This window comes from Chiroxiphia lanceolata, chromosome 9, assembly GCF_009829145.1.
Source record: "Chiroxiphia lanceolata isolate bChiLan1 chromosome 9, bChiLan1.pri, whole genome shotgun sequence".
NCBI classification, from domain to species: Eukaryota; Metazoa; Chordata; class Aves; order Passeriformes; family Pipridae; genus Chiroxiphia; species Chiroxiphia lanceolata.
The window spans coordinates 14,790,011-14,812,664 of record NC_045645.1 but is presented as its reverse complement, the minus strand read 5'-3'; the positions used below and the strand labels follow the sequence as shown (position 1 = coordinate 14,812,664).

General features: G+C 42.6%; 1 protein-coding gene across 1 annotated transcript in view; it reads left to right on the top strand.

The window, feature by feature from the left end:
* The window catches only part of DDAH1 (dimethylarginine dimethylaminohydrolase 1), a 58,765-nt gene that overhangs the window by 31,056 nt on the left and 5,055 nt on the right, over window positions 1–22,654 (top strand). The window contains exons 2-5 of the mRNA XM_032696809.1: window positions 8,201–8,300; window positions 9,462–9,535; window positions 10,097–10,216; window positions 22,502–22,645. Coding sequence (XP_032552700.1) covers window positions 8,201–8,300; window positions 9,462–9,535; window positions 10,097–10,216; window positions 22,502–22,645 — 438 coding nt within the window. The remainder of the gene's footprint in view (window positions 1–8,200; window positions 8,301–9,461; window positions 9,536–10,096; window positions 10,217–22,501; window positions 22,646–22,654) is intronic.

Here is a 22,654-nt window from a genome sequence, read left to right as displayed (position 1 = left end):
GTTGAGCTTTCAACAGGCTTCATGAATTTTAAATACTTTTCAGCTATAAAATGGGGCACATGGCGTGTGGTCAACGGTGGACAAGGAGCTGGCAGCCGCTGAGGGTATTATGGGATATTGAGTGTCTGGGAGATAATGAATGCTTGGCTTATCCAGGTGCATTCTTGGCCTGCTGTGCATGTCCAGACAGAATGGAATATATTTCTCTGGCCAACATTTAACAATTGATCATTTTGTAATTGTAAGCAGAAAGTATTTAGAACATTACTTTCTCAGCATGCCTGTGTACGACTTAAATTTCATGTCATCATCTTTATCCGGCAAAATCTTCTCCGTTTTTCTGTAACAATGCATTCATGCCACTTAAACTTTTCCACTAACCTGATTTTATGCTTGGTGGAAAAGGCTTAGAGAGCCTTTTCTTCTAGTGACTTTAAATCTCTATCTGTTCAAGCATCCTTTTTTTCCTTGTGTTTTTTTTTTTTAAACCTGACTGAAATTATTTCCACTTGCTGTGGGTTGTAATTTCAGCCCAACTTTTTGTAGCAAGTGAGCTGGTTGCTGGCTCCTGCTTTGTGGGAAATAGCATCCCTGCATTTTGAAAGCTAAATGGTGGAAGAGAGGAAGGGGAAACCCAGGCATGGTTTGCTGCTGGTGAGCTGTGTAAAGTTGTTCTCATGCACTTCGGTTCTGCTTAGCTATGAAAATACAACATGTTCCAAGGACAACCAGATTGATTGTATTTTTAACTGCATGTACCTGGAAGAGGAGGTTGCCACTTGAACTCCTGAGACCTGCCAGACAGGAGTTCCCCTCCTACTTGGCCAAGAAGCTCTTCTAGGACAAGAAGCCTTAGAGGCCACCTGCCACATTCTGCTTCTTCTCCATGTGCCAGGCTCTCTCTGCTGACTCTGGTCCAGCTTTTTCCATGTTTCCCCCTCCCTATTAATCCCTGGTGGTACTGTGCTCACCCCAATCTCAGGTCACCCTTTTGGGGCAATAGATACTCAGCACCAGGTACATCAGCATAATTTGTGAGCGTTTCAGTAGTAGAGCAGTAAATGGCTTTGAATCCATAATTAGCAGTGTGTGGGCAGTAACAAATGAGGTAATTATTTGTGTGGCCCTTTCTGAACTCCGTGGTTCATAAACTCCCAAAACTGCCAAAAACTGCACCTACTTGGTACAAGCTTTGGGTAAAGGTGAAACTGTCTCAGAGCTGTAATCTAAAAGCATTACTGTGGTATCTGTGTACCAGGAGCAGCTAACAAATTATATTCTGCTTGAGGACAAAGCTGGGGAGTACCTCGGTGTTCCTTCTTGGCCCTCCTGTGGCCTCGTTTGATGAAAAATGGCAGAATCCTGAGGACAAGCCGTGATGTGTGTATCCTGCATGGCACATCAGGCTGAGCGGCGTGGAAGGAGCACTGTCTGCCAGCAGAGCACGGTGCTGGCTGTGTGCTGGTCAGTATTTTGGCACAGGCACTGAGCCATGTTGTCAGAGAAAGTTTTCTGGGGTGTTTTCTGGCAGAGAGGTTTTTCTGGGTGTTCTGATGTAACGCTGTTTTCCATGTTTTGTGATGTTCAGCCTAGTTTGATGAAGTCAGGCTCAGATCACTCAGAACAGAGCAGTCCAGATGTGATTTGTCTGGATGTCTTGGGAGCACCATATCCACCCATGCCATCCAGGAGTGTGCTGCTGAGCAGCTGGCAATCCACTCTGGGGCCAGGTTGCTGTTGATCTTTATCTTTTCTCCCCTTCTTGAGAAAAGCAGTGGGATGGACACAAAGACTCTGTGTGGGGGAAAAGGGGGATTGATGGCTAAAGCACACTGTGGTCTGTCAGTTGGATGGGAATGGCAGGTACAAGATGTCCTTACCAGACTGTTCTGGTGGCTGTTTGTAGAGCAGAGCTGACGTTTCTTGTCTTGTAGTCTTGACAAACTCTTACAGCGTGATCTGTATTGAATAGCAGTGCTGGAGCGTCTTGTTCTTCCACTGTTTTCCTGATGACCTTTCAAGAGCCAGGGCCCTTTCTCGTATTAACACTGGGAGCAGGAGTTGGAAATTCTGCCACAACCCACATCCCACAAATTTCCAAAATCTATAACCATGAGGGTGTGTATCTGATGTGTTTAAAGCAAGAAAACAACCAGTAGGAGTTTTTCTTCTCAAAAAGCCTCAAAACTATTACAGCACTGCTTTATTTTCTTTGAAGCCTCTGCAAGTCCAGAAGGGCAATGCTCATTGTTAAAAGGAGACAGACCTCTCACCTCCAAACAGAGCAGATTCAGGCAGGCAAGAACCTGGATCGTGACCAACACTGGTATCTGGTTTTGCAAAACTGAAGTCTACCCTTTCCTGGCCCCGGATCTGTCCATCTCTATTTATAGCCTTTACTCAGAACCTTGCTGAAAAATGTGTTATATATTGACAGTGGCACTTTGTGAACTCAGAGCTAATGGCTCCAGAAATAATCACCTTTGAGATATCATAGTCTAACTTTTGCATATATTAAGTCTGGCATTTGCTTTGCATGGCTATGAGTGACTTTAAAACACAATGAAGTAAGACTCAAATGCAATATTTGTGCTTTAACAAACTGGAGAAATGGGTGGTGAATGTAAACTTTCAGGAGACAGTGCAGTAGTGTGTCTTGGACTGAGAGCCCTTTTTGTTAGAGCTGCGAGTGGTCTCTGGAGAACTGAGCTGTTAGCACATAAAGCTGAGCTCTGCTGGTTTAGAAACCTATTTTCATCTCTGGGTCATTGGATGGTCGTCTGCTCTCTGACTCTCTCTGCATCCTTTCATTTAAGACAAGTCTACAGACATCTTTCCTCTCTCACCAGGAGCTCGGAGATGAAGGCAGGTGGGTCATTGCAGTCATTAGAAGACGCCTGATTTGGTGCCATCCACAACTTCTGCTGAGCCCCAGCTGTGCCCCTGCCCATGGGGCATTTTGGGAGCCTCAGTGGCGCCTCACCCATGGCCCCACCACCCTGTCACCCCAGAGGAAAAGCTGCCGTGCTCTTGGCAGGTGTGAGATGGTGGCTTGCAAAATCATTTCCCTATTTCCACTGTCTTTTGAAGAGATAATTTCCTTCTTACTGTCAATAACATAAATCCTGTAATATGGTTAGTGCACAGGAGACCAGTAAATAATTTAGGAAGCAGCCTATGTTTAGAGTGCATCAAATACTAATATAGAGAAGTAAAAATCCCCGCACATCAGTAACAGTAATTGGTGGAAGGCACCGGTCTGGAGGGTAATGAGCTCCATTTTTAAAGCACGAGGAAATTAGATTCTTATAAATGTCAAACGCAGTTATTGTCCTCTTTCCTTGAAACAGAGCTGAGCTGGCTGGAGCCCATTGTCTCTCAATCAGCTTTGCTATGGATTAGACACATCCCGTCTCACACCAGGAATGTGCTTATTAGAAAAATATCACTGCACAAAGCATACAAGATTTAACACTCAACCCATGTACTAATGGATACATGTACAGTAAAACCCAATATCATGTTACAAACCTGAAGCTAACCTGAGATAATAAGATACAGAAATCTGAAAGGATACAGTTGATTGTTTTCTTTGTGTGTAATAATTCTGACTACCTGGGATTTTAGTTTTCAAATAAAGGAGATGAAGTGAGGGAAGGTGACTTTTCCTCTTGGCTGCTTATGAAAAAAGGAAGCAGTAAGTCTTCTTCATAGTGAATATGCTTGTAATCAGGTCATGTCCAAATATTTTGTGTATTTTACTGGTGTCTCCTGGGTAACTGCAGCTTCACAGAGGACTTTGTTGATCCACCATTTTTCAGTTCTTTCCTGAAAAAAACCCAAGAGGTGGTTATTTGTTCATACATCAAAGCTAGCTCTGTGAATTAATCTTTCATACATAATGAATGAAAATCTTGCCAGTATGTGTTAAGACACCACACTTCAGAAAAATGGCTATCGATTGTCTGGGGAGGGCAAAATGTGAGGAGGAGAGAGGTCTTTCTAAAATCAACCTCCTCTCCTACGTCCCTATTTTTAACATCTTACTTGAGGATAACAATCACTTGTCTGTCCTTAGCTAGAGATTGTATCTTATTTCCTCTCAGGGGTAGGAGCTCTGTTAGAAAGTAGCACAATCCTTCTTGATGTAGGAAGTCTTAAGAATGGAGCAAAGCTCTAGATTCCCTTTTGCAGTGATGAGATACAGACTCAAGCTACTTGCGTGGACTTTACCATCCATACTAACCCAAACTCCAAATGCTGCACTATGCTGTTTCCAAGGTGGAAGTGTGTCAAACACATACTGTGGACATGCTGTGTTGGCAACCCTGCTCAGGACTGCTGCAGGATGTCTTTAGAGATGATGTGGTGGGGGTAATGCGACTCTGTGCTGTCTTCCATACAGGAAACTCAGCAAAAGCAGATGAGCTATTCGGTCCTAGATTTGTTTTTCCAGAGTTCTTTTTTTTACAAGTATGTGGGGGGTTTTTTCCAGTTGCCTTTTTAATAATAAGTCTTCCTTCCTATCTTCTCCATCTCAACTTGTTCTTTTTTTCATCTCTGCTTCTATTGAATGAAGTTGCTGGTGTTGCCTATAGAAAACAAACAGTAACTTGAGTCTTCTATTTTACACAAGCAAGAGATATTGAAAGATATTCCTAGCATGTGTCACCAGACATGTGAACAGCACTTTCCCATTAGAACTCTAGGAATTTCTACTCATTGCTTCAAGTCCCTGCAAAACAGTGGACCATAGGCTTGAATCCATCATGGAAAAATCATCCAACTATTTATATGGCAGTCATTTTATTTATTTAAATTTGGTTTCATAAGCTAAAATGAAGCCAATTTTGGGGGGAAAACATCCTGAGGATCTTACAAATATCTTCAAAGCCTTGGACACCATGAAGCAAATTAAACTAGTTTTCTGTGATTGTGGACAACTTTTATTTCTGATAATTTTCCTTAATGTCTGTGCTACAGCTGTACCCTATGAATTAAATAAACAATTAAAGGCATCTCTCATGTAGCCTAGTGGTTAAATGGTAATCAGCAGCTGGTGATTCAAACATCCATATGACTCAAATCACAAATCCGAAGTCAGCTTTTACATTGCACTATCTTTATTAGCTAGGCACTTTACTTAATTGGTCCTCTAGTGCAAGTGTTATTAGGTGGCCATTCTGGGCCAGGGATGTGAAGTGCTGCTGCCTCCCTGCCTGCAGGAGGGAGCTTTACTTTGACTGACTGTTGTCTCTTCGCAGGACTGTGCGTGGTTTGCAGCACTCAGGTAAAAACTACATTTCCACCAACCCATGTTGGTGACCGGTGTTTGTTTGCTCTCATCACAGCAATTGTTGCACGTCCCTGGTCCCAATTCTCATTAGAATTGTTGCGCCCTGGTCCCATTTGGTCTTCAGGCAGCCTTGCAACACATAAAGCACCTTCATGTCTTGTCTGCAGGCTGCCCAGCTCTTACATGTCCTTAATCTCTCAGATGTTGTTCTGTGTTCCAGAGAAGCTTTTGCTTTTGTCTCTCTGCACAGAAAGTGGGTAGGGTGGTCCTCTGCTACACTAACATTCACAGCTCTGCTGATGCTTCATATTTGTGGAGACATGGTAGGGGAGGAGGACGGGAGTGGCATGAGGAGCAAGTGCTCACCAGAGGCAGCCACTGGCTTGATTTGCTCCTCAAGCCCAGGCAGCTTCTGCTGGGAACACCTGATCAGCAGCATATAGCCTGAAAGGACTTTCTCTCCTTGGTGTTTTGGTTTTGGAAGCTGCTGGAGGTTGTAGATTAACTGGAGATAGGTGACCACGCAACAGGCTCAAACCTGCTTTTTCCTGCCATTAGGCCTTCTGCCTTAAATAACCCCATCTGATGGATATATTTATTTATTCCAAATCCTGTGACTGGTGTCCCAGTTGTGAGTTTGCTCATCTGCCTCATGTCAGCACGAAAGAGTGAGTCTGTGTGTTCTTAGAATAGAACCCTTCTTTTATTATGCTACAACTCTATTACTTCATATTAAGCAATTGTTTTCTTTTTGGGGGTCTTATGACTCTTAAGCATGTAGCCACCTGCACAGTGAAACCCACTGGGCTTCACAGACAAAAGAAATCATTCTGCTATCAGCATATGGATGTTACAAAATGTTGCCATGTTTGTAGAAAGGCAATTTTCCAATATTAACTCAGCTGTTCCCCATTTATTTTTAAAATATCACGAGTCCAATCCTCATTGTAGATCTAATTTTAAAGAACACTGGAGATAAAGCAACAAGACTAAGAAAGATGAAGACTTTCTACTAAGCCTGGAGACTTTTGAGTGCCAGGTTTCTGTCTGAAGTCATCGAGTGACAGAGAAGCAAAAAGAAGTGTTAATGGTAAAGGGCGTGCTGCAGGCTCACTGCAGTCTGCATGCCAAAGCCTTAGATAGGATTTTGTGTGGGGAGGATGAGTCTCCTGTCTCAGCAAGCCCACAGGTACAGTTCTCCTTTGCAGCATAGCTCATCAGAGTTCTCCAGGTGGCACAAAGACCTGCTTTTTTCCTGCACAGCTTTAAACTGAGGCACCTATTGTGACTGTGTGCTCGTTGTCCAGGGTTTTTTCTCTAAAGTGACTAGAGAATGAGAAGATGCTAGAGAGAAAGAAGAACCTCCGGAGAGCAGATCAGTCTTGGATAAGATGCTACCCTCAGTGTAGACCCACATCACCTGTCCTGACAGCCCATGGGGACCTGCTCTTGCCTTTTGGGCTTAAGCTTCAGCATTATTGGGATTGCTCACAAATGCCACATTGCTGAAATGTGAAAAATGAGTGGGAAAAGGTGGTGTGGGTGGATCACATCTGCCCCCTTCCTTATTCCTAAAATCCAGCACTGCTCTTAGGAAGGTATGACAGGCAAACTGTTTGCTGCTATTGCTCTGTGGCTGCTGCAGTGAGCATGAAGGACTAGTCACCATCATGTGTCCTTTCTCTGCTGTGGCAGGTATAGTTTGGCAGAGCCCAAGAGTAGGGCTGCTAGAGTTGCTTTTGTTGGTATATGGTGCTGGAAGACTAGTATGGTGTTACCTGCTTTAGTTTCCTTCATTTCTTCCAGGAATGCTTAATTTATCACATTAAGTAGATAAAAGACCTGTGGGACATGAAAATCAGAGCTTTCTAATAGGTCTTCACTGTGTCTCCCATGTTTGTTAGTGCTTCCTAGGCACCTCTGGTTAACCATGGTGAGAAAGTTTCACTGCACACGAAGATGCTGCTGTGTGGGATCAAGTTCAAAGGTTTCTGTGGATGAGCTCATGTTTTTATTGACATTCTGCAAGCTGTAGTTGTGAGCTTTTGGTGAGAGGGTGGCTGTGTGTAGATGCTTCTTTTGGCTTACAAGGCGTCACGGTGATGTTGTTTGAACATAGCAAGTGTTAGCCCCTGTTCTGGATGGCTGATCACATGAGCCTCTATAGAAACAGATTTCTGCTCTAGGCATCCTCAGCAGCTCTCCCAGGAAAAGAAGAAACCTACTGAAGCTGCATTCCCCACTCCTAATACAAACTCCTTTCAGCAAGAAATGGGCTTGGACTTCCAGCCATGTGTGCAGTTTTCCACAGCAAGCAGTCAGCCCCACAAGATAGGCATGAAACATCTTGTAATTATGAAGCAAGGTAGCTCAAAAATGCAAGGAGAACTAGTGTTTAGCAGAATTGCAAAGCTATAAAGAAGATGAATGTTTTATTGATTAGGGGATTATTTTTTTTTCTGCTGACTGAAGAGGGGTTTGTGGTAGAGCTGCCACTTCTTGTGTCTGAGCAGTGTGGAAGGAGTAAACCTCACTCCTCTGCTGGTGCTTTTTCTGGCTCAAATCCAAGGGACAGGATTTGCAAGAGGATATTACTGTGCAGACAGACTGGACTTAACATGTGTTTTGGACCTCTCGTCTGTCTCCTCTGAATGCTGCATGGCTCCTGTGCAAAGGCAAGAGCCTGACCTCTGCCACTTGACACCCCATCCCCTGCAGACCAGAAAGGCCTCTGGAGAGAGGTGGTGAACTGTGATGGGCAGGGACACAAAGGACTCTGCCATCCATCTTGCTAAAGGTTCATTAAAGGGCTTTAATTCTTATTAATTACACGTATTTCTGGCATTTTATTTTATTTTATTTTTCAATGGTGCAATATGTTCTAAGTAACTTTCCTTTAAACAGGTTGAAGCCATGAAGAGAGTACTAGAAAGTCTCAACCTGAATATAGTCGAGATGGTGGATGAAAATGCAACCTTGGATGGTGGAGATGTCTTATTTACAGGTATAGTGAAAGTGAATTTGCTGTTTAATTCTGACTGCCTTAAAGACTCTCTGTTATCTGACATCGGCATAATAAAACATCATTTCTGTGGTTTGTGAAATCAGTTGTTTACTAAATGTCACAAAGGTGAGTTCTCAGTGCAACCCTCAATGTCCTGCCTAATGCTTGAATAAACGGAATAGCAGTGTACGTAGTACAAAGAGCAGCGCTTGCATACAGATTTTATTTTAGCTTGTCAAGTGCCAATAAGAAAAATACTTTCAGTAGTCAACTGTCTGCAGTTGTTTCATATTTCTTACTACAAGCAGCTACATTCACCAGACTCATTTTCAGGATCTGTAAAAGCTTGATGCAGACAATTGTCACTAGTTCAATGAATCAAATGCAAAAAAATGCATTTTTTGTTTATAGAGAAAGTGGTGGAGTTATCTGTCAGATGTCATGTGCTAGACAACTTATATGCATGGTTGACTTCAAAGATGAAGATACTGACTGTGTTTTTTATGTCATTAAACCCATTAGGCATTTTCTCACATCGGCTGCACACGGGGCTGCTCCCCGCCTGTGCTGAATGAGCCTGTTTGTTTTGATCAACATCACAGTAGATTGTCTGCTTGCCTTAGTTCACCAAGGGGAAAAAAGGCTCCCAAAAGAAGCAGATGAGGAAGGGAGGCCTTGCAGGCAATGCAGATCCAGCACTGATTTTCTCTGGAGCTGAAGGATTATGGTGACTGCAGAGCTGCCTTCAGACCAGAGGAAATCTCAGAGGGAGAAGGAAATGGTCAATCAGTGCTGTACTAATCCAACCCAGCTGTTCTCTTTCCTGACCCAATGGCCATTGCAGAGCTTTAGAAGAGGAAGCTATTTATGCTTCTGGTGAAATGTGTCTTCTGCATAAAGATTAATTGCTTTAGATTATCAGCTCACAATTGCAGGTTGCATTTTTTTATGCTGAATTTTCAGTTTTACTACTCAGCTTGAGAAAAGAAATACAGAAAATGAAGATCTGTGAAAGATTGCTTCAGAATGTCTCTAAAGCTGGTCTGCTTTAAAAATGTTTATGCTCTGATGAAGAAGCTAATGTGATTTTTTTTTTTCATGGCTTAAAAAAAGAAAAAAAGAAAAGCTGTAATTGTTTTGCTCTTAATTTTTTCATTCAAGGCAGAGAATTTTTCGTGGGTCTTTCCAGGCGGACAAATCAACGTGGTGCAGAAATTCTGGCTGACACATTTAAGGTTTGTAGACTCATTCATGCCACAGGACATAAAAGCTGTCATTCACTGAACTAGTTTAAAAATTATACTGGCCAAGGTGTTTGTCACACTCATGAACTTTATGTGGGACTAAAAAGGTTTGAACATCCTGTAAAGTGATAAATGCTCAAGTTTGGATCTGAGATGTGAGATTGTTGCATAAAAATAAATTGGATAGTGGGAGGCTGGTATTTTTTGAGAGCATATAAACGCTCACGTTCTCCATGTTCTCACGTGCCATCAATGTGTTCTAATTGACAGTCCCTGGAGAGATTTTATGTACATATCGTTTAATTAAGCATTTTAATGTATTTCTTTATAGTCTCAACAATAGTAATATTTGAAACATGTTCTGGGTTTTACTCCAGTGCTCCAGACAATACAGGCTGGTCCAGAGGAGTGTGTCATACTTAAACAGTTGACACTGTGCCCTGGGATTGGCAATTTGCAGACAGTAAAATTAATTATGGAATATCTCAATATAATTATGGAATTAGGACACTTTAAAAATATTTATAACAGCCATTCCTTGCTTCCATACAGGATTATGCTGTCTCCACAGTCCCTGTTCATGATTCTTTGCATCTGAAGGGCTTTTGCAGCATGGCTGGACCAAACTTGATTGCTATTGGATCAAGTGAAGCTGCACAGAAAGCCCTGAAGGTAAAGCACATAAGAAAATTTTCTAAACAGCAGATCTCCTTTTGTTTTGTTTTATTTTAATATCTGTTTTAGAATACTGGAATTTTAAAATGGATATAGATCAATGAAAGAGGAAACCAGTACGTGAGGAAACTTGGCTTTTAAAAGTGCCAGAGGGGAAGTAAAAGTTTTGTCATGAAGAAGGAGGGAGAGGGGTCTGATCCCTTTTGCAAAGATGACCTGTTTATGCAGCATAGACTTTCTGGATAAATCAGTAAGTAATTCCAGCTGCAGGGCCCAGAGCCCAGGATTCCTCCTTCCATCATCACCTGGGTGCAAAGTAAAGTTCCTTCCTGGTCACACTTTTTCCTCTCTGGTCCCATGAGGGTCTCATAACAGCACGGCTTCAACAGGAAGAAGGGAGAGAAGTCTCACCCCAGCCTGCCCATAGTTTGTGTCTAAACATTTTCCTATAAAGTGGGAGATGTGGGTTTGAACCCTTGGCCGAGAGGCCTCATATATCTGAGTCTCTCTCTTTGCTGGCAGATTTGGAAACCAGTAGTCCAGTGTGTAGCAGGTCAAGGCTGTGCTACTACCACCATCCTCAATGGGAAATGTTTATTGCTGCTGTAGTTTGCACTGGGCTCAGTGGCTTTCCTACCTGCTGTGTGTGTTTAGAGCAAATCTAGCAAATTAAACTTCATCGGAGATGTGGGCACAGAGACACCTGAGATCATGAATCTCATTATGCTTGTAGGAAACAGCTCGTGGAGAGGTCAGCATCTCTGCTCCTGCAGGGTGCAACAGCTGCAGGCACTGACACTTTGCAGCAGAAACTTTGGCTGGGCCACCAAAACTGCAAAGGGCAACTGAGACTTTTTTTATCAGGACTTGCTGGAAAGATTAAGCCAGAATTTACTTTTCAGTAATGGCAGCAAGTCCTAAGTTTTCAGTTTTCGATTATACCGATTCTTCTGCCAATAAATAAGAGCCTAAGTGCAGGCTTTGCTCTTTGGTTTTGCAGAAGCCTCCTTGATGCAACATGATCGCTAATGCATGGAGGAAGCCAGCTGTGTGTTCCTAATAAGAAATGAAGAGTGGTAGAGATAGCTCTGCTGAATTAGTGAGAAAGCCCTTTGAAATCTGCTCAGATTAAATGTAACTTATGCAACCCAACTTGTGTCTCTTGCCCCGGTTCTAAAGCATGAATTATTTTTAAGAACAGCATTGCTGTCAGTGCCCAAGGCACTGCTCCAAATCTGTGCCAGGCAGAACATTTACAACAGAAATAGTGTGTAACTCCAGAATCAACATCCCTGGTCCCCAGAGAGCTTAGGAACCTACACTGCATGTCTTGTACACTTCCTTGTGTTTAGGAAACCAGTGATATTTATTACTTTAAAACATCTTTAAATATTTGCAAGATGGAGGCCTGAGAGTTTTCTTGTCCTTACTACCATACTGAGATATTTCACTGGATGTTTGCTTTTCAGATCTTAAACATTTTCCTCATGGGCATAATCCTAGGACTTTTCATTTCCCAGCAGCATCATTTTTACTATCAGAGCACAGCAGAGATTTGTTGGGGCTTTTTTTCTTTTTTGTCTTGTGACGGTTCAAGTTTTAAAATATCTCACTTCCCAGCTGAGATAAAATGAACATTCTCAGTGTCCCTTGCTGGACATGGGTTGAATTGAGGGAGCCAAGAAAGTCTAGTCTTTGCTGGTTTAGCCTTGCAGCCTGGCAGCTGGAGGTAGGATGGTGGCCTGACTGCTATATCTGAGTTCAGGGGAGCTCCTAAACAAGAGTCAAGTCCCTTGACTTCCCACATAGTTTGGAGTGGCTTTAGTTTGCTCATTCAGTTCCTTTGAACAAACTGTCAAAGTTTCTCTCTTATTAGAAATTGCTACAGGAAGCCCTGAGAGCATATTCCCAGCTTATCACCTACATCTTCTTCCCTTATAACTTATGGTTTTGGTTATATAACAAATAACTTATAACAAATGGTTTTGGTTATGGAGATCTGATGTTCCTGATGCTGTGAGATTGATTTAATCTGAGATGGGAAGTGTCCTGCATCTTTCCCTGTGAGATATACACTATCCCAAATGTTCAGGCTCAAACTCAAAATGCATTGTGAGCAGCAGCCTGATGAAGTTTGCATATATCCAGATAGCTCTACACTTGTACAGTGTGTTTATAAACACGAGTAAAATTCAAGTGCTCAGAGCTACAATTTGAACTTGAGCCAGGACTAATCTGAGAACTCATCAGTTTGATTAAAGCCCTTTGCACAGCTCGGCTAATCATGTTGCAGTGCCTCAATTTAGCTATTGTAACCAAAAATATTTTTTGGATAAGCTGATTAAATGTTGCTGGTAACTAACCATCAAGTAAATACCAGCATTAATCAAGGTACAGCAAAAAGCAGATATATTTTTAAAAGAAGATGGTAATTAACAAGATAATCTAGCAGTCTTTGATTGTTGGTGGATATCTTTTTAAAAATAACTACATCTGTTTTCAGTGTGTTTTTCTGCATTGGACATTTAGCAGTACATTGACACATGTGTGAGGGTTATGTTTGCTCACACCCTGCCACCTGAAGTTGAGGACTCTGGCCTAGGGCAGTGGTTTTGTCCCATAGCATGTGCCCTTCTCATGCTCCTGGAGAGCTGACAGGTTACATCAGGCAAGCATGTCGCAGTCAGCAATTTATGAAGTTACCCCAAGTGTGTTTCAGTGTGTTGGACCCAAGTCTACTCTAATCCTGGGGAATCTCTAGCTGTTCCTCCAGGAATCTAAATCTCTTCAGAGAAGTTATTGGCAAACAAATGTGTAAATTGCCTGTCTTGGAAGTGATGGCATTTGCAATGCTGCTTATTACCAGCTTCCCTTAACATTTGAGTTCTTGCTTTTTGACAAAATATTTGTATTTGTTCACTTGCCTCCAAAGGAAAAAAAATTTCAGTTGGCAATCAGCTTCTTGCAGTCTTGTGGAAATGCAGCTGCAAGAGGATCTTTGAGGCACTGACACTCAGAATTAAAAGGTGCTCCCTGGATTTTACCAGATCGACTGAGCTGTAGCAGTGCTGTCAGCTGTTCCTCTCATTACCCAATGAGTCTGTGTGGCAGTACAGTCCCCTGAGCTTCTGCCGAGTCTGTTGCCTGGCACAGCCCAGCGTGCCACTCCTTTATTGTGATAGCTTGTTATTTTAAACCCCTCCTTCACGTTGCCATTTTTCATGTCTGGAAATGCAGTCATACAAGTCAGATGACTAAGTTGTCTTTAACCACATCTCGTACTTGTTTTCGCGTGTCTTGTTAGCCAACAGGTGAACTGCTATGTCAGGCTATGCTAACACTGTATATTAAAAATAGGATTTATCTTCCTGCTAACAATCTTGTTTAAAAGAGAAATTTTTCTTGATTGTTCTTACTAGTGCAACTTGTGTATCCTTACAATACATTAAAGATAGAAAAAGAAATTGTATCTGGTGCTCGCATATGGCAGAGTGCAATTGATGTAGAGTTTAGTGCAGTGTATGTAATGTAAAGCACTGCAAGTGAGCTAGGAAATGAGTGCACAGAGTTTAGGATTACAGACCACATGCTAGAAGTAGACAATAAATCAGAAGAGACATTTTAGCCATGAAATCCTCTTCAGTCTCTGGCAAATATAGAATGTTTATTTGAGCTATAGCTGAAAAGTGGCACTTGAGGAAACCGGGTGAAAAAAAAGAAAAATTAAGTGCAGAAAGTACTGGGGCCTGCTATCACATCTGAAATTTTAACTTCCCTCTGCTGTTTTCAGCATGCATTTAATTCCTTCTTGTAGTTAAACCTGTTTATAATTCCGTACATGTAATTCCACAGTTGAACATTGGCCATGGCTGTTGAGATGATAAAGCCTGGGATTATTTTTCTGTTCCCTCAGTGAGGCCAGGATTTCCTCCAAATATGTCACTTTTGGGCTCTGCTCCTGCACTGTTGGAATTGCTGACCTTTGCTGTGAGCATGAATGAGGACAGATTTGGGCTGTGCCAGTGCTGGTCCCGGTGTAGGGAGGTGGTGGGGCAGTGCTGCAAGTGAACACTCTGCACCACTTTTTCCACAACAAGGGGCACAGCCCTGGCATCTGGCTGGGACAGCAGAAGAGCCAGGACTGGCCCAGGACATAATCCAGTTCAGGTCCCGGCAGCAAAGGCAAAAGCTAGGCAATGTGTTGATGGGAACCATGACACAGCATCTGTTGCACACTCCTTTCTGTATTCTCTTGCTCTATGCTAAATCCAGAAAAGCCACATTTCTGGCTGCTTGTATCGGTTGGTACAGAGCACAGTTTCCTTCCATTTTGTAATGAGTGAAGACTTGGACAGCAGCAGGTGACTGGGGACACAGTCTTTGGTCAAACCATTCTCTGTCACCCTTTGGTAGCAATCCAAAGGATCCAAGGGTGTTATTTATTCCCAGCTTTGACAAACTCAGCTATTCCCTAGCAAGCAGTATGGATTGTATTTGTAGCAAGTGCCTGCTAATGAAGTTCTTTTCTCACCCGTTGAGAGATGAGTTTGTCCTTTGGGTAGGCTCTGATGTCGCTCATTCTCTGAAGGATTAGCCCCAAGGTCTCTCCATGGGACTGGCAGAGAAAGCCTTGGTGTGAACCCACTGACCTGGAGTAATGCAGGGTGCCTGGTGGTTATTGATGGATCTTGGAAGGGAGCAGAGGACCTGGAATGAAGATAGGAAACCCAGCATGGTGGCTGGGGATGAAGGCTGCAACATGGAGGGCACTCATCCCGCCATATGGCCTTAATCAGGCAGTCAGCTGTGTCTGGCATATTCCCTCTGAGATCTGGAATAATGGAGTGGCATGTGAACCATCTGGGATTTCAGGTGGTCATTTGAGAGGAATGGATGCTAATTACAGAGGCAGAGTGGCCGATGTGGCAGATGTCAGGACTGAGTGGCATTGCCAGGTAGAGTGCAAGGCAGAGGAGTTAATACAGCTGAGCTTGTAACCCATCGTGTACCCTCACAGACCTGTCCCAGCAGGACTCAGAGTGGTGGTGACATTTGCACTTCTGAGCTCGTCCTTGGAATCCCAGAGTCTAGCCTCTGGAAAGCATTGAATAATGATTCAATGGGATTTCTTTATTGTCAGGAGTATATTGGAATATGTACAGTAGTGCAATGCCATGACTCTAGCAAATACCTTTATTTTTTTCCTCCCACTTTCAATAAAAGGTTGGACATGATTGTCCTGCCTTGTTCTTGACTCTCTCATTCAGTATCTTCTGTTGGCGGTGGAGCTGTTCATTCATTCATTCCCTTAATTATTTCCTAAAGGACACTATTGCAAATGCAGCTGTTTTGACAGGGGTCAAGGGAGGCTTATCGAAACCACATCTTAAGGATAAAATAGAAAGGATTCTCTTCTGGGCAACTAGGCCCTTGGTCTGTATCCAGAGCTATGATCAGAGCAGAGCTTGTAAAGACTTGGGTGCAAGGAGTTGTTCTAGCATTGGCAGTTGTTCCCATTCCTTTGATTAAATGCCTTTTGTTCTTACTCCATCTTGTGTAACTGAAGAGCTAAGTACTGTTTCCCTGCATGAGAGGAGGGTTATAGCGCCTGCATAAAGCAGAGGGATTCCCAGCTCTGCCACAGAAGTACCTCCAGAACAGGCACCTAAGGGAAAACTTCATCTCTCTGGTATTCTTAGAAAGCAGCCTCTACTGCCACGCAGTATGAAAAGGCTCAGCTAAATTTGCTCTCCTATTGTCTGTATAGCATCTGTCTTTTCTAGTAATGCACAAGTTTGCATGAAAACATTATCTCTTCTTCCTTAAGAATTCATCATTTGTGCCTCTGCTTATTCCCCACATGACGTCATAATCCTTTATTTACGCTATCACAATGAGTTGCTGTGGAAATGATTACTAATATTAATAACCCAAAGAAGATGACATCAGGTAGGGAATTAGCAGAAAGTGCAGATGAATGCTGACTTTTCTGTAATGCAGTAACAAAGAAAGGTCAGTGAAATACAGAGACTCGTTGACAACTTTCCCCTTAAAGCTAAATATTAAAAAAATGAGACTTTGCTTCTCTCAGCCTTATAGATAGGAAAATTAGTCAGTCTGTAAAATTCTGTGCACTTTAGCTCCTTCTGATTCTTCATTACTTTATGAATTAGGGGTAGATACTGTCTCAGAAGACATAGGTGTTCACTGAGTGCCAGATGACCTCCTACTTTAAAATGGCAACTTTAAAACAGCAAGTTATATTTTTCTTTTCATTAATTGTAATGTCATAATAGACACTGCACTTATCTGAGTGTCAGTGTTGTTCAGCTTGCATATGTGCAGAAGAATCTAATATTTTGAAAGATAAAACCTGAAAAATATATTTATAGAGTAGAGATTGTTGTTTTAGTCAGTTTTGTTTGTTTTTTAAAGGGGGAGGAGAGTGTCCCTTTCAATACATATTTATCTTCACCAGTAAGGCTGTCAGCCACAGGAGCTGGGTCAGAGCCTGACTGAGATGTCATTTGACTTGCGTAAATGGGGACTCATGTTTCTATTCCTTTGCTTTTTTTTCTTTGACTATTCTCTCCCTGGGTTCCTGTTCCAAAAGACAGGATGTTTGTCCTCTCGCCTTCTTGACTGAAAGCAACAGCACACGTAATCCACTTCCTTTTCCCCTTCTCAGGTCATGGTTCCCCTTTGCAGTGGTCCTTGGGCAGAGCTGGCAGGCAGGTGACAGCACGGCTGTGGCACAAGGTGGTTCAGGGCGGCAGAGCAGTGCAGGTGTGCACAAGAACACCACATGGTACCCATCACATCCGTGGTGATGCAAAAGGTGTCCTGCGCCAGGAAAAGCCAAGGAGCAGGGTGGGAGAGGCTGCTTACTCTGCCTTCTGGAAAACATGACTGAGAGGGTGCAGCAGGGAGGAAAAGCCCAAAGCCCAGCTGCTGACAGTGTGGGTGGTAGGTGGAAATTAAAGTAATGTTCTGGCTGTGTCTGGGCTAAGAAATTTGGTGTACTGACCATGGCAGACTGGGGCACTGCTGGTTTCAAATAGATCTTGAATGCACTTTTCATCTATAGGTCTATGCTGTCCTATCCTATATCTCTATCAGACTTTTAGGTACTTGACAAGAACACTTAGATAATTCTCCTTTGATTTATGCTGCTCAAAGTGGCTGTCTTGTCCCCTTCCTGCTGAGTCTGCCATGCTGTTTTCTCTCCTGCCTGTGTGCATGTCAGGGATGACACTCCTGATAGATCTCGACATTCAAGCAAGTTTGCTGGCTTTTCCAGCTCTGCTCTTCTGTCCCCTGTGGTCAGCCAGGCCAAGTATTCATGGTCACTGTTGGTACTGCTGTGTTTCAAGGAAACTCTGAGAAGCTGCTGAGTCCCTGTACCCAGGCATAACTGTGGCATAACTCACCAGCCCCATTCTGTCCTGGACTTTCTTGCATTGAACACAAAGGCTGCTGCTTTCTCTCTCCAGTTCCAGTTGTTTCTCCAAATATGAAGAAATGAGGAAGGAACTTAATAGATAGAGACAGGGCAATAAAACACTGAATGAACCTCAGTGTAGGTAAGTATAAAGTGATTTTCAGCAGGGACAGGGAGAATGACAATTCTGAATGTTATTCTGATCATCACATATGAAATAATGTGCTCTGACTGATCTGTACCACAGAAATGTGATCCTGGGCTTGTTGAAATTTCCAACTCAGCTGAAAGCAAAATGGAGAACATCATTATGCCACTGATTAAAGCTGTGGTGCATCTGCATGTTGGCTGTTGTGTGCACTTTGCATACATAATCACTTCATTCCGAAAAAGGTAAAGTAAAACTGGAAAGATTCAGAAAAGTGCAATAACGACTGACAGATGCCTGGACAGCTTGCCTAAGGAGACAAACTAAGCAAGCTATGACTATAACCTGAAAAAAAGACAACTAAAATGGGATCATAGATACCTAAAAAGTCAGGAATGATGTGGAAAAGGTGATTGGGGATCAATTGTTCACTGTCTCCTCCATTGCAAGAACCAAGGGAGCTCTAAAGGTAAGGGGCAATTTCAAAAAAAAGAAGGGAAAAGAAGTGCTTCCTGGCACAGTACCTGTCTGAACTGTGAAGCTACTTTGCTACACATTCAAAGCAAACTGAGCAGACTCCTGGGCCTGGGACAGTGCTGAGCTGGTATCACTCTGTATGACAGCTGATGAGTTGAGGTTCCCGGGAACCATGTACTAAATCTTGGTCACCTCCAGTCCCTGTCTTGGGATCCAAAAGTGGGTATCATCACCTCTAATATGAAGCTGGAGACCCCCCATCAAGCAGTAAAAAAGAAGCTCTTTCAGGTTCTGAAAGAGTTTTAAAAAAGCAGATTTGGTTATCAGCAGTATTTTTCAGGTAGCAAGCACTAATTTACATTTCTCAGCCCTCCCTCCAGATGGCAATGAACTGGCCAGGTGCCTGTCCTCATCTTTCACCTTCAGTGCGTAAGGGCACAGGCCCGATGTTAGTCCCAGACGAGCAGTCTTTCCTCCAAGCAGAAGAGAAACATATTGTCCTTCCAATCTCCTGTCCAACCTCATCAATTTTAGTTGCCCTGCACCACAAAAATACTTCATTTTTATCACTGTAGGCAAAATCTTGATGTAACTTAATCTTTTCTTAGAACTTTCAAGCTCTTAGATTCCAGGCCAAATGCTACTTAAGCATCATTGTAAAACAGGCCAAACTTTAATATGCCTGGAAAGAAGGAAAAGAGATGGGATAGAAAAATTACCTTAAATAGTTTGAAGTGACTAGTTTTCTTTTAAGAAAACTGTGACTTGAAGGATTTAAGAAAGAATAGCTGAAAGCTGATGAGAGAATGATCCTGTGGGTGTAGGGTTACATGTATTTGACTTGAGCTTGGATTTGATTTTTCTTTTAAATGTTGGGGGCCAGGAGAACACGGGCTAATCAATGCACAAATTAAATCCTGCAAATCTCGGCATCTGCTTTTCTGTCAACATCACACAGGCATTTTTAAGTGTGATGCTCGATGCCCTGTTAGCAAGGGGAACATTCAGTGTATGTTTGGTTTTGCTTGTGGGGTGTTGAAGGTACAAAAGTGCATTGCAGGTGTGGTGGGTTTGGTCTCTCTCCATCCCACAGCAATCTGGATATGAACAGGTCCTGGAGTGAGTAGGCAGCAGGGCTCAGGCTGGGGCCTTCCTCACTGAGGGTGAAAATTTATAGCTGGGCTTGGCCTGTTTTAAAAGTGCATGCAGTCATCTTAGCTCTGTCAGTGAAAACAGGCCCTAAATGCATACACATTTTTCCTTCATGCATAATGCTGCTTCATAGTTAGGATTATTTAGCTTATCCATTACCTCAGTTGTCTGAGGACGCACTGTAAAAAAAAGCTATAGAAAAGGCATTTGAGGCTATGTGAATGACTTCAACATAAGGAAAGCATGACTAAGGGCTGAGAGAATGTGCAATGAAAATGACCCTCTTTAGGCTGAAGAAAATTCCCAGAAAAACAAGGCATGTGGGAAATGCCTGGCTCTTAATGTAGCTGGTTGTACAACGTTTGTGGGCAGAAAGCCAGCCCTCCACAAATGCATTATGTGAGCACTATCGTCTTTGTAAACTTGTAATTTTCAAAAAAACCCACATATTTTGGGGGGTATCTGATAGAAAATACAATCAAAGGACCTTGCTTTTATCTCTTTTTCTCTGCTCTGGAGTCTGTCTGCCCAGGCACATGTACTTAATGACTTTACATAATAGAAATATGGAAAAACCCATGGGTCTGTAAAGTACCCGGATTGTGTCATATTGGTGCGTTTCTGCTGCATCCAGAGCCTCCCTGTGGGGCAGGCTCGGGTGGTATTGCCTGGGCACTCTCTCAAGTAAGTGGTTTTTGAAATTTCACTTCAACATGCAGCCATAGTTATCACAGTGATGAAAGCTTGCAAATATGATTCCCTTCTTGTCTTTGGAGCTGAGGAAGAGAATAATCTTGTATTGTCAAACCTCCAGTTAGTAATAAAAGCTTTTTTGCAGTGTTGTTTCAGCCAGCTGAGATCCCAGTCCCACTGTCACAGCTGTGTACTCAAACTCCCATGCTGCTTCATCTCACTTTCCAACTCATTTTTTTCTCATTTGTTTCTGAATTAATTTAGCCCCTACTTGTGTGCTTTTTAATATTGAAAACAATCCTTTTAACATATCCTCGCCATCATCTCCCAGGCTTCGCAAAGCTGGTCCCTGAGGCACAGCTAGAGCCCTGCCACTTGTGCTTCATTTCTGCTTGCTGCTGCTGTTCTCACTTCAGCATTTTGCAGAAACGAATGAATGAGAGATATGTCTTTGCCCTTCTGCTTAAGAATTCTTTCATAATTTCATATAATTTCACAGTGATTCATAATATATTTTTGATGAATGAGCTGTTTCTACAGAAAACCTACAATATCAGGATTCTGTTTCCAACAAGGAGTGAAGAAAGTGCAACTGTTTTGGTTTGGGAGCTTAGTGAATTCCAGGCTTTGTGGCTTTTCTTCTACTGTTACATGTATTTTAGTGCAGATTGAATAAATTTTTCCTTAATCAAGACTTAAAAATATTATGTAGTGAGGAAAAGAGAAGCTGCAGGTAGATGACAAACCTGGCTCTGGTTACTAGGCAGAAGAGCCACTCTGGGTGCAGGCATGTCACCGGCTGCTAGATGTCTGCAACATCAAGGAAAGCAGAATAAAACACATCCTGGCAACATAACAGAAACAAAATTATGAAAATCAACTGTGATAAGCACGTACCAATACAGAAATGCATCTGATGAAGTAAAGGTGCAAGGACTTTTGCCCAGAAAAACACATTAACCTTTTATGGAGGTTGATGTGTCCTTGGGAACTTGGGAGAGTTTCATAACTTGAGAAGGAACAAGAAATGACAATCTGATAACACTTCCTCAAGAATGCATGGCATTCTTCATTATGAATTTCGTGTTCTCCGCGGGATGTGGATGACTCAGGCTACAACATAAAACATGTATCCAGACCTATGAAGGATTTTGTTGGTTCCCAGTAAGTTGTAGAACCCGTTATATTTCAGCTATATGTAGTATTTTTTTTAATGAATGAGAAGTAGTACAGATGAATGACCTTGGAAATATTTAATTATAAGCTTAACTGTGCCTAAAATTAAAGTCTGCTTTCTGCTACGTGATGCAAATCCCTGGGATTTCTGTGAGAAGGGAATTTAGTTGAAAAAACTTTGTTAACAAAAGACCAGGTTTTTCTAAAGATAATATTAGCGTGAGTATTTTAAAGCTAAAAAAAGCCTTTTCTTTCTAATTGCACCTTTGCAATATATGTGGGAACAGAAGTGGGCTGGGAGAGAAACTGAAACACTTGCATTTTCTTAGGTTTTCAGTAGGACCAAAGTTTTGGACTTTGTGCTGTGTTCAATTCTGTGTTATTCTTGGTCCCTGTTAGTGTGAAGCTGATGTAAAGCTGGAACAATACAATGGGGAGTCAGGCGTCTTGTCTTCGGGCTTTTCCCATCCTTATTAAAAAGGATCTGATCCAAAACATGGGATCTCATGCTTGTCGTGTGCTGAGAGTCTCTGTCTCTGAAATTCCAGCCAGAATCTACATTTCTATATGAGCCCTATATTTATAAACCCAACCTCAGAAACCCACCAGCTCTGTTGTTCAGAGGAGGTTATTGTGTTGTCCCCTTGGGAACGAGGATTAGCACAGACGTGCCTGCTTGCTCCTCAGCACAGGTGCTTAGTGAAAGAGTAACTGCTTGGAAAGCAGAAAGGAGACCCTTGAAAAGAATTAAGATTGGGCTGATATCCAAGCTGGGAACTGTTCCTGTCCTGTTTGGTTTAGTTCATGCTCATTATATAAACACTGAATGATGGTTGGTTTTGAAGGTGCTGAGCACCTATAGTCTCAGTCAATGTGAGTAGGAGTTTTGCATACTCGATGCACATTCCTTGAGGAAAAGGCTTGGCAGAGGATGCTTACCGAGTGCCCTGCTTAATCCTGCTGCTTGCAGGAATTATATCACGAAGGTTTTCTACTGCGCATTTCAGTTAGGGTTAGTAGATTCTTCCTTGAAGGGCAGAGATGAAAAGAGATATCCTTACTTGCTGCATAGCAAAATGGCCCTTGGCTGACTTGGCAACCACAATTAGATATTTTTTGAATGTTTCGTCCTCCTATTTGTTCAGGGCTGCTGATGCGTTTGTTCTAAATAGCTGCATGTTGTGTCTCCTGGCAGACCATGCAACAGATGAGTGACCACCGCTATGACAAGCTGACAGTGCCTGATGATGCCGCAGCCAACTGCATGTACTTAAACATTCCCAGCAAGGGCCACGTCCTGCTGCACCGAGCTCCCGAGGAGTACCCAGAGAGTGCAAAGGTGAGAGCC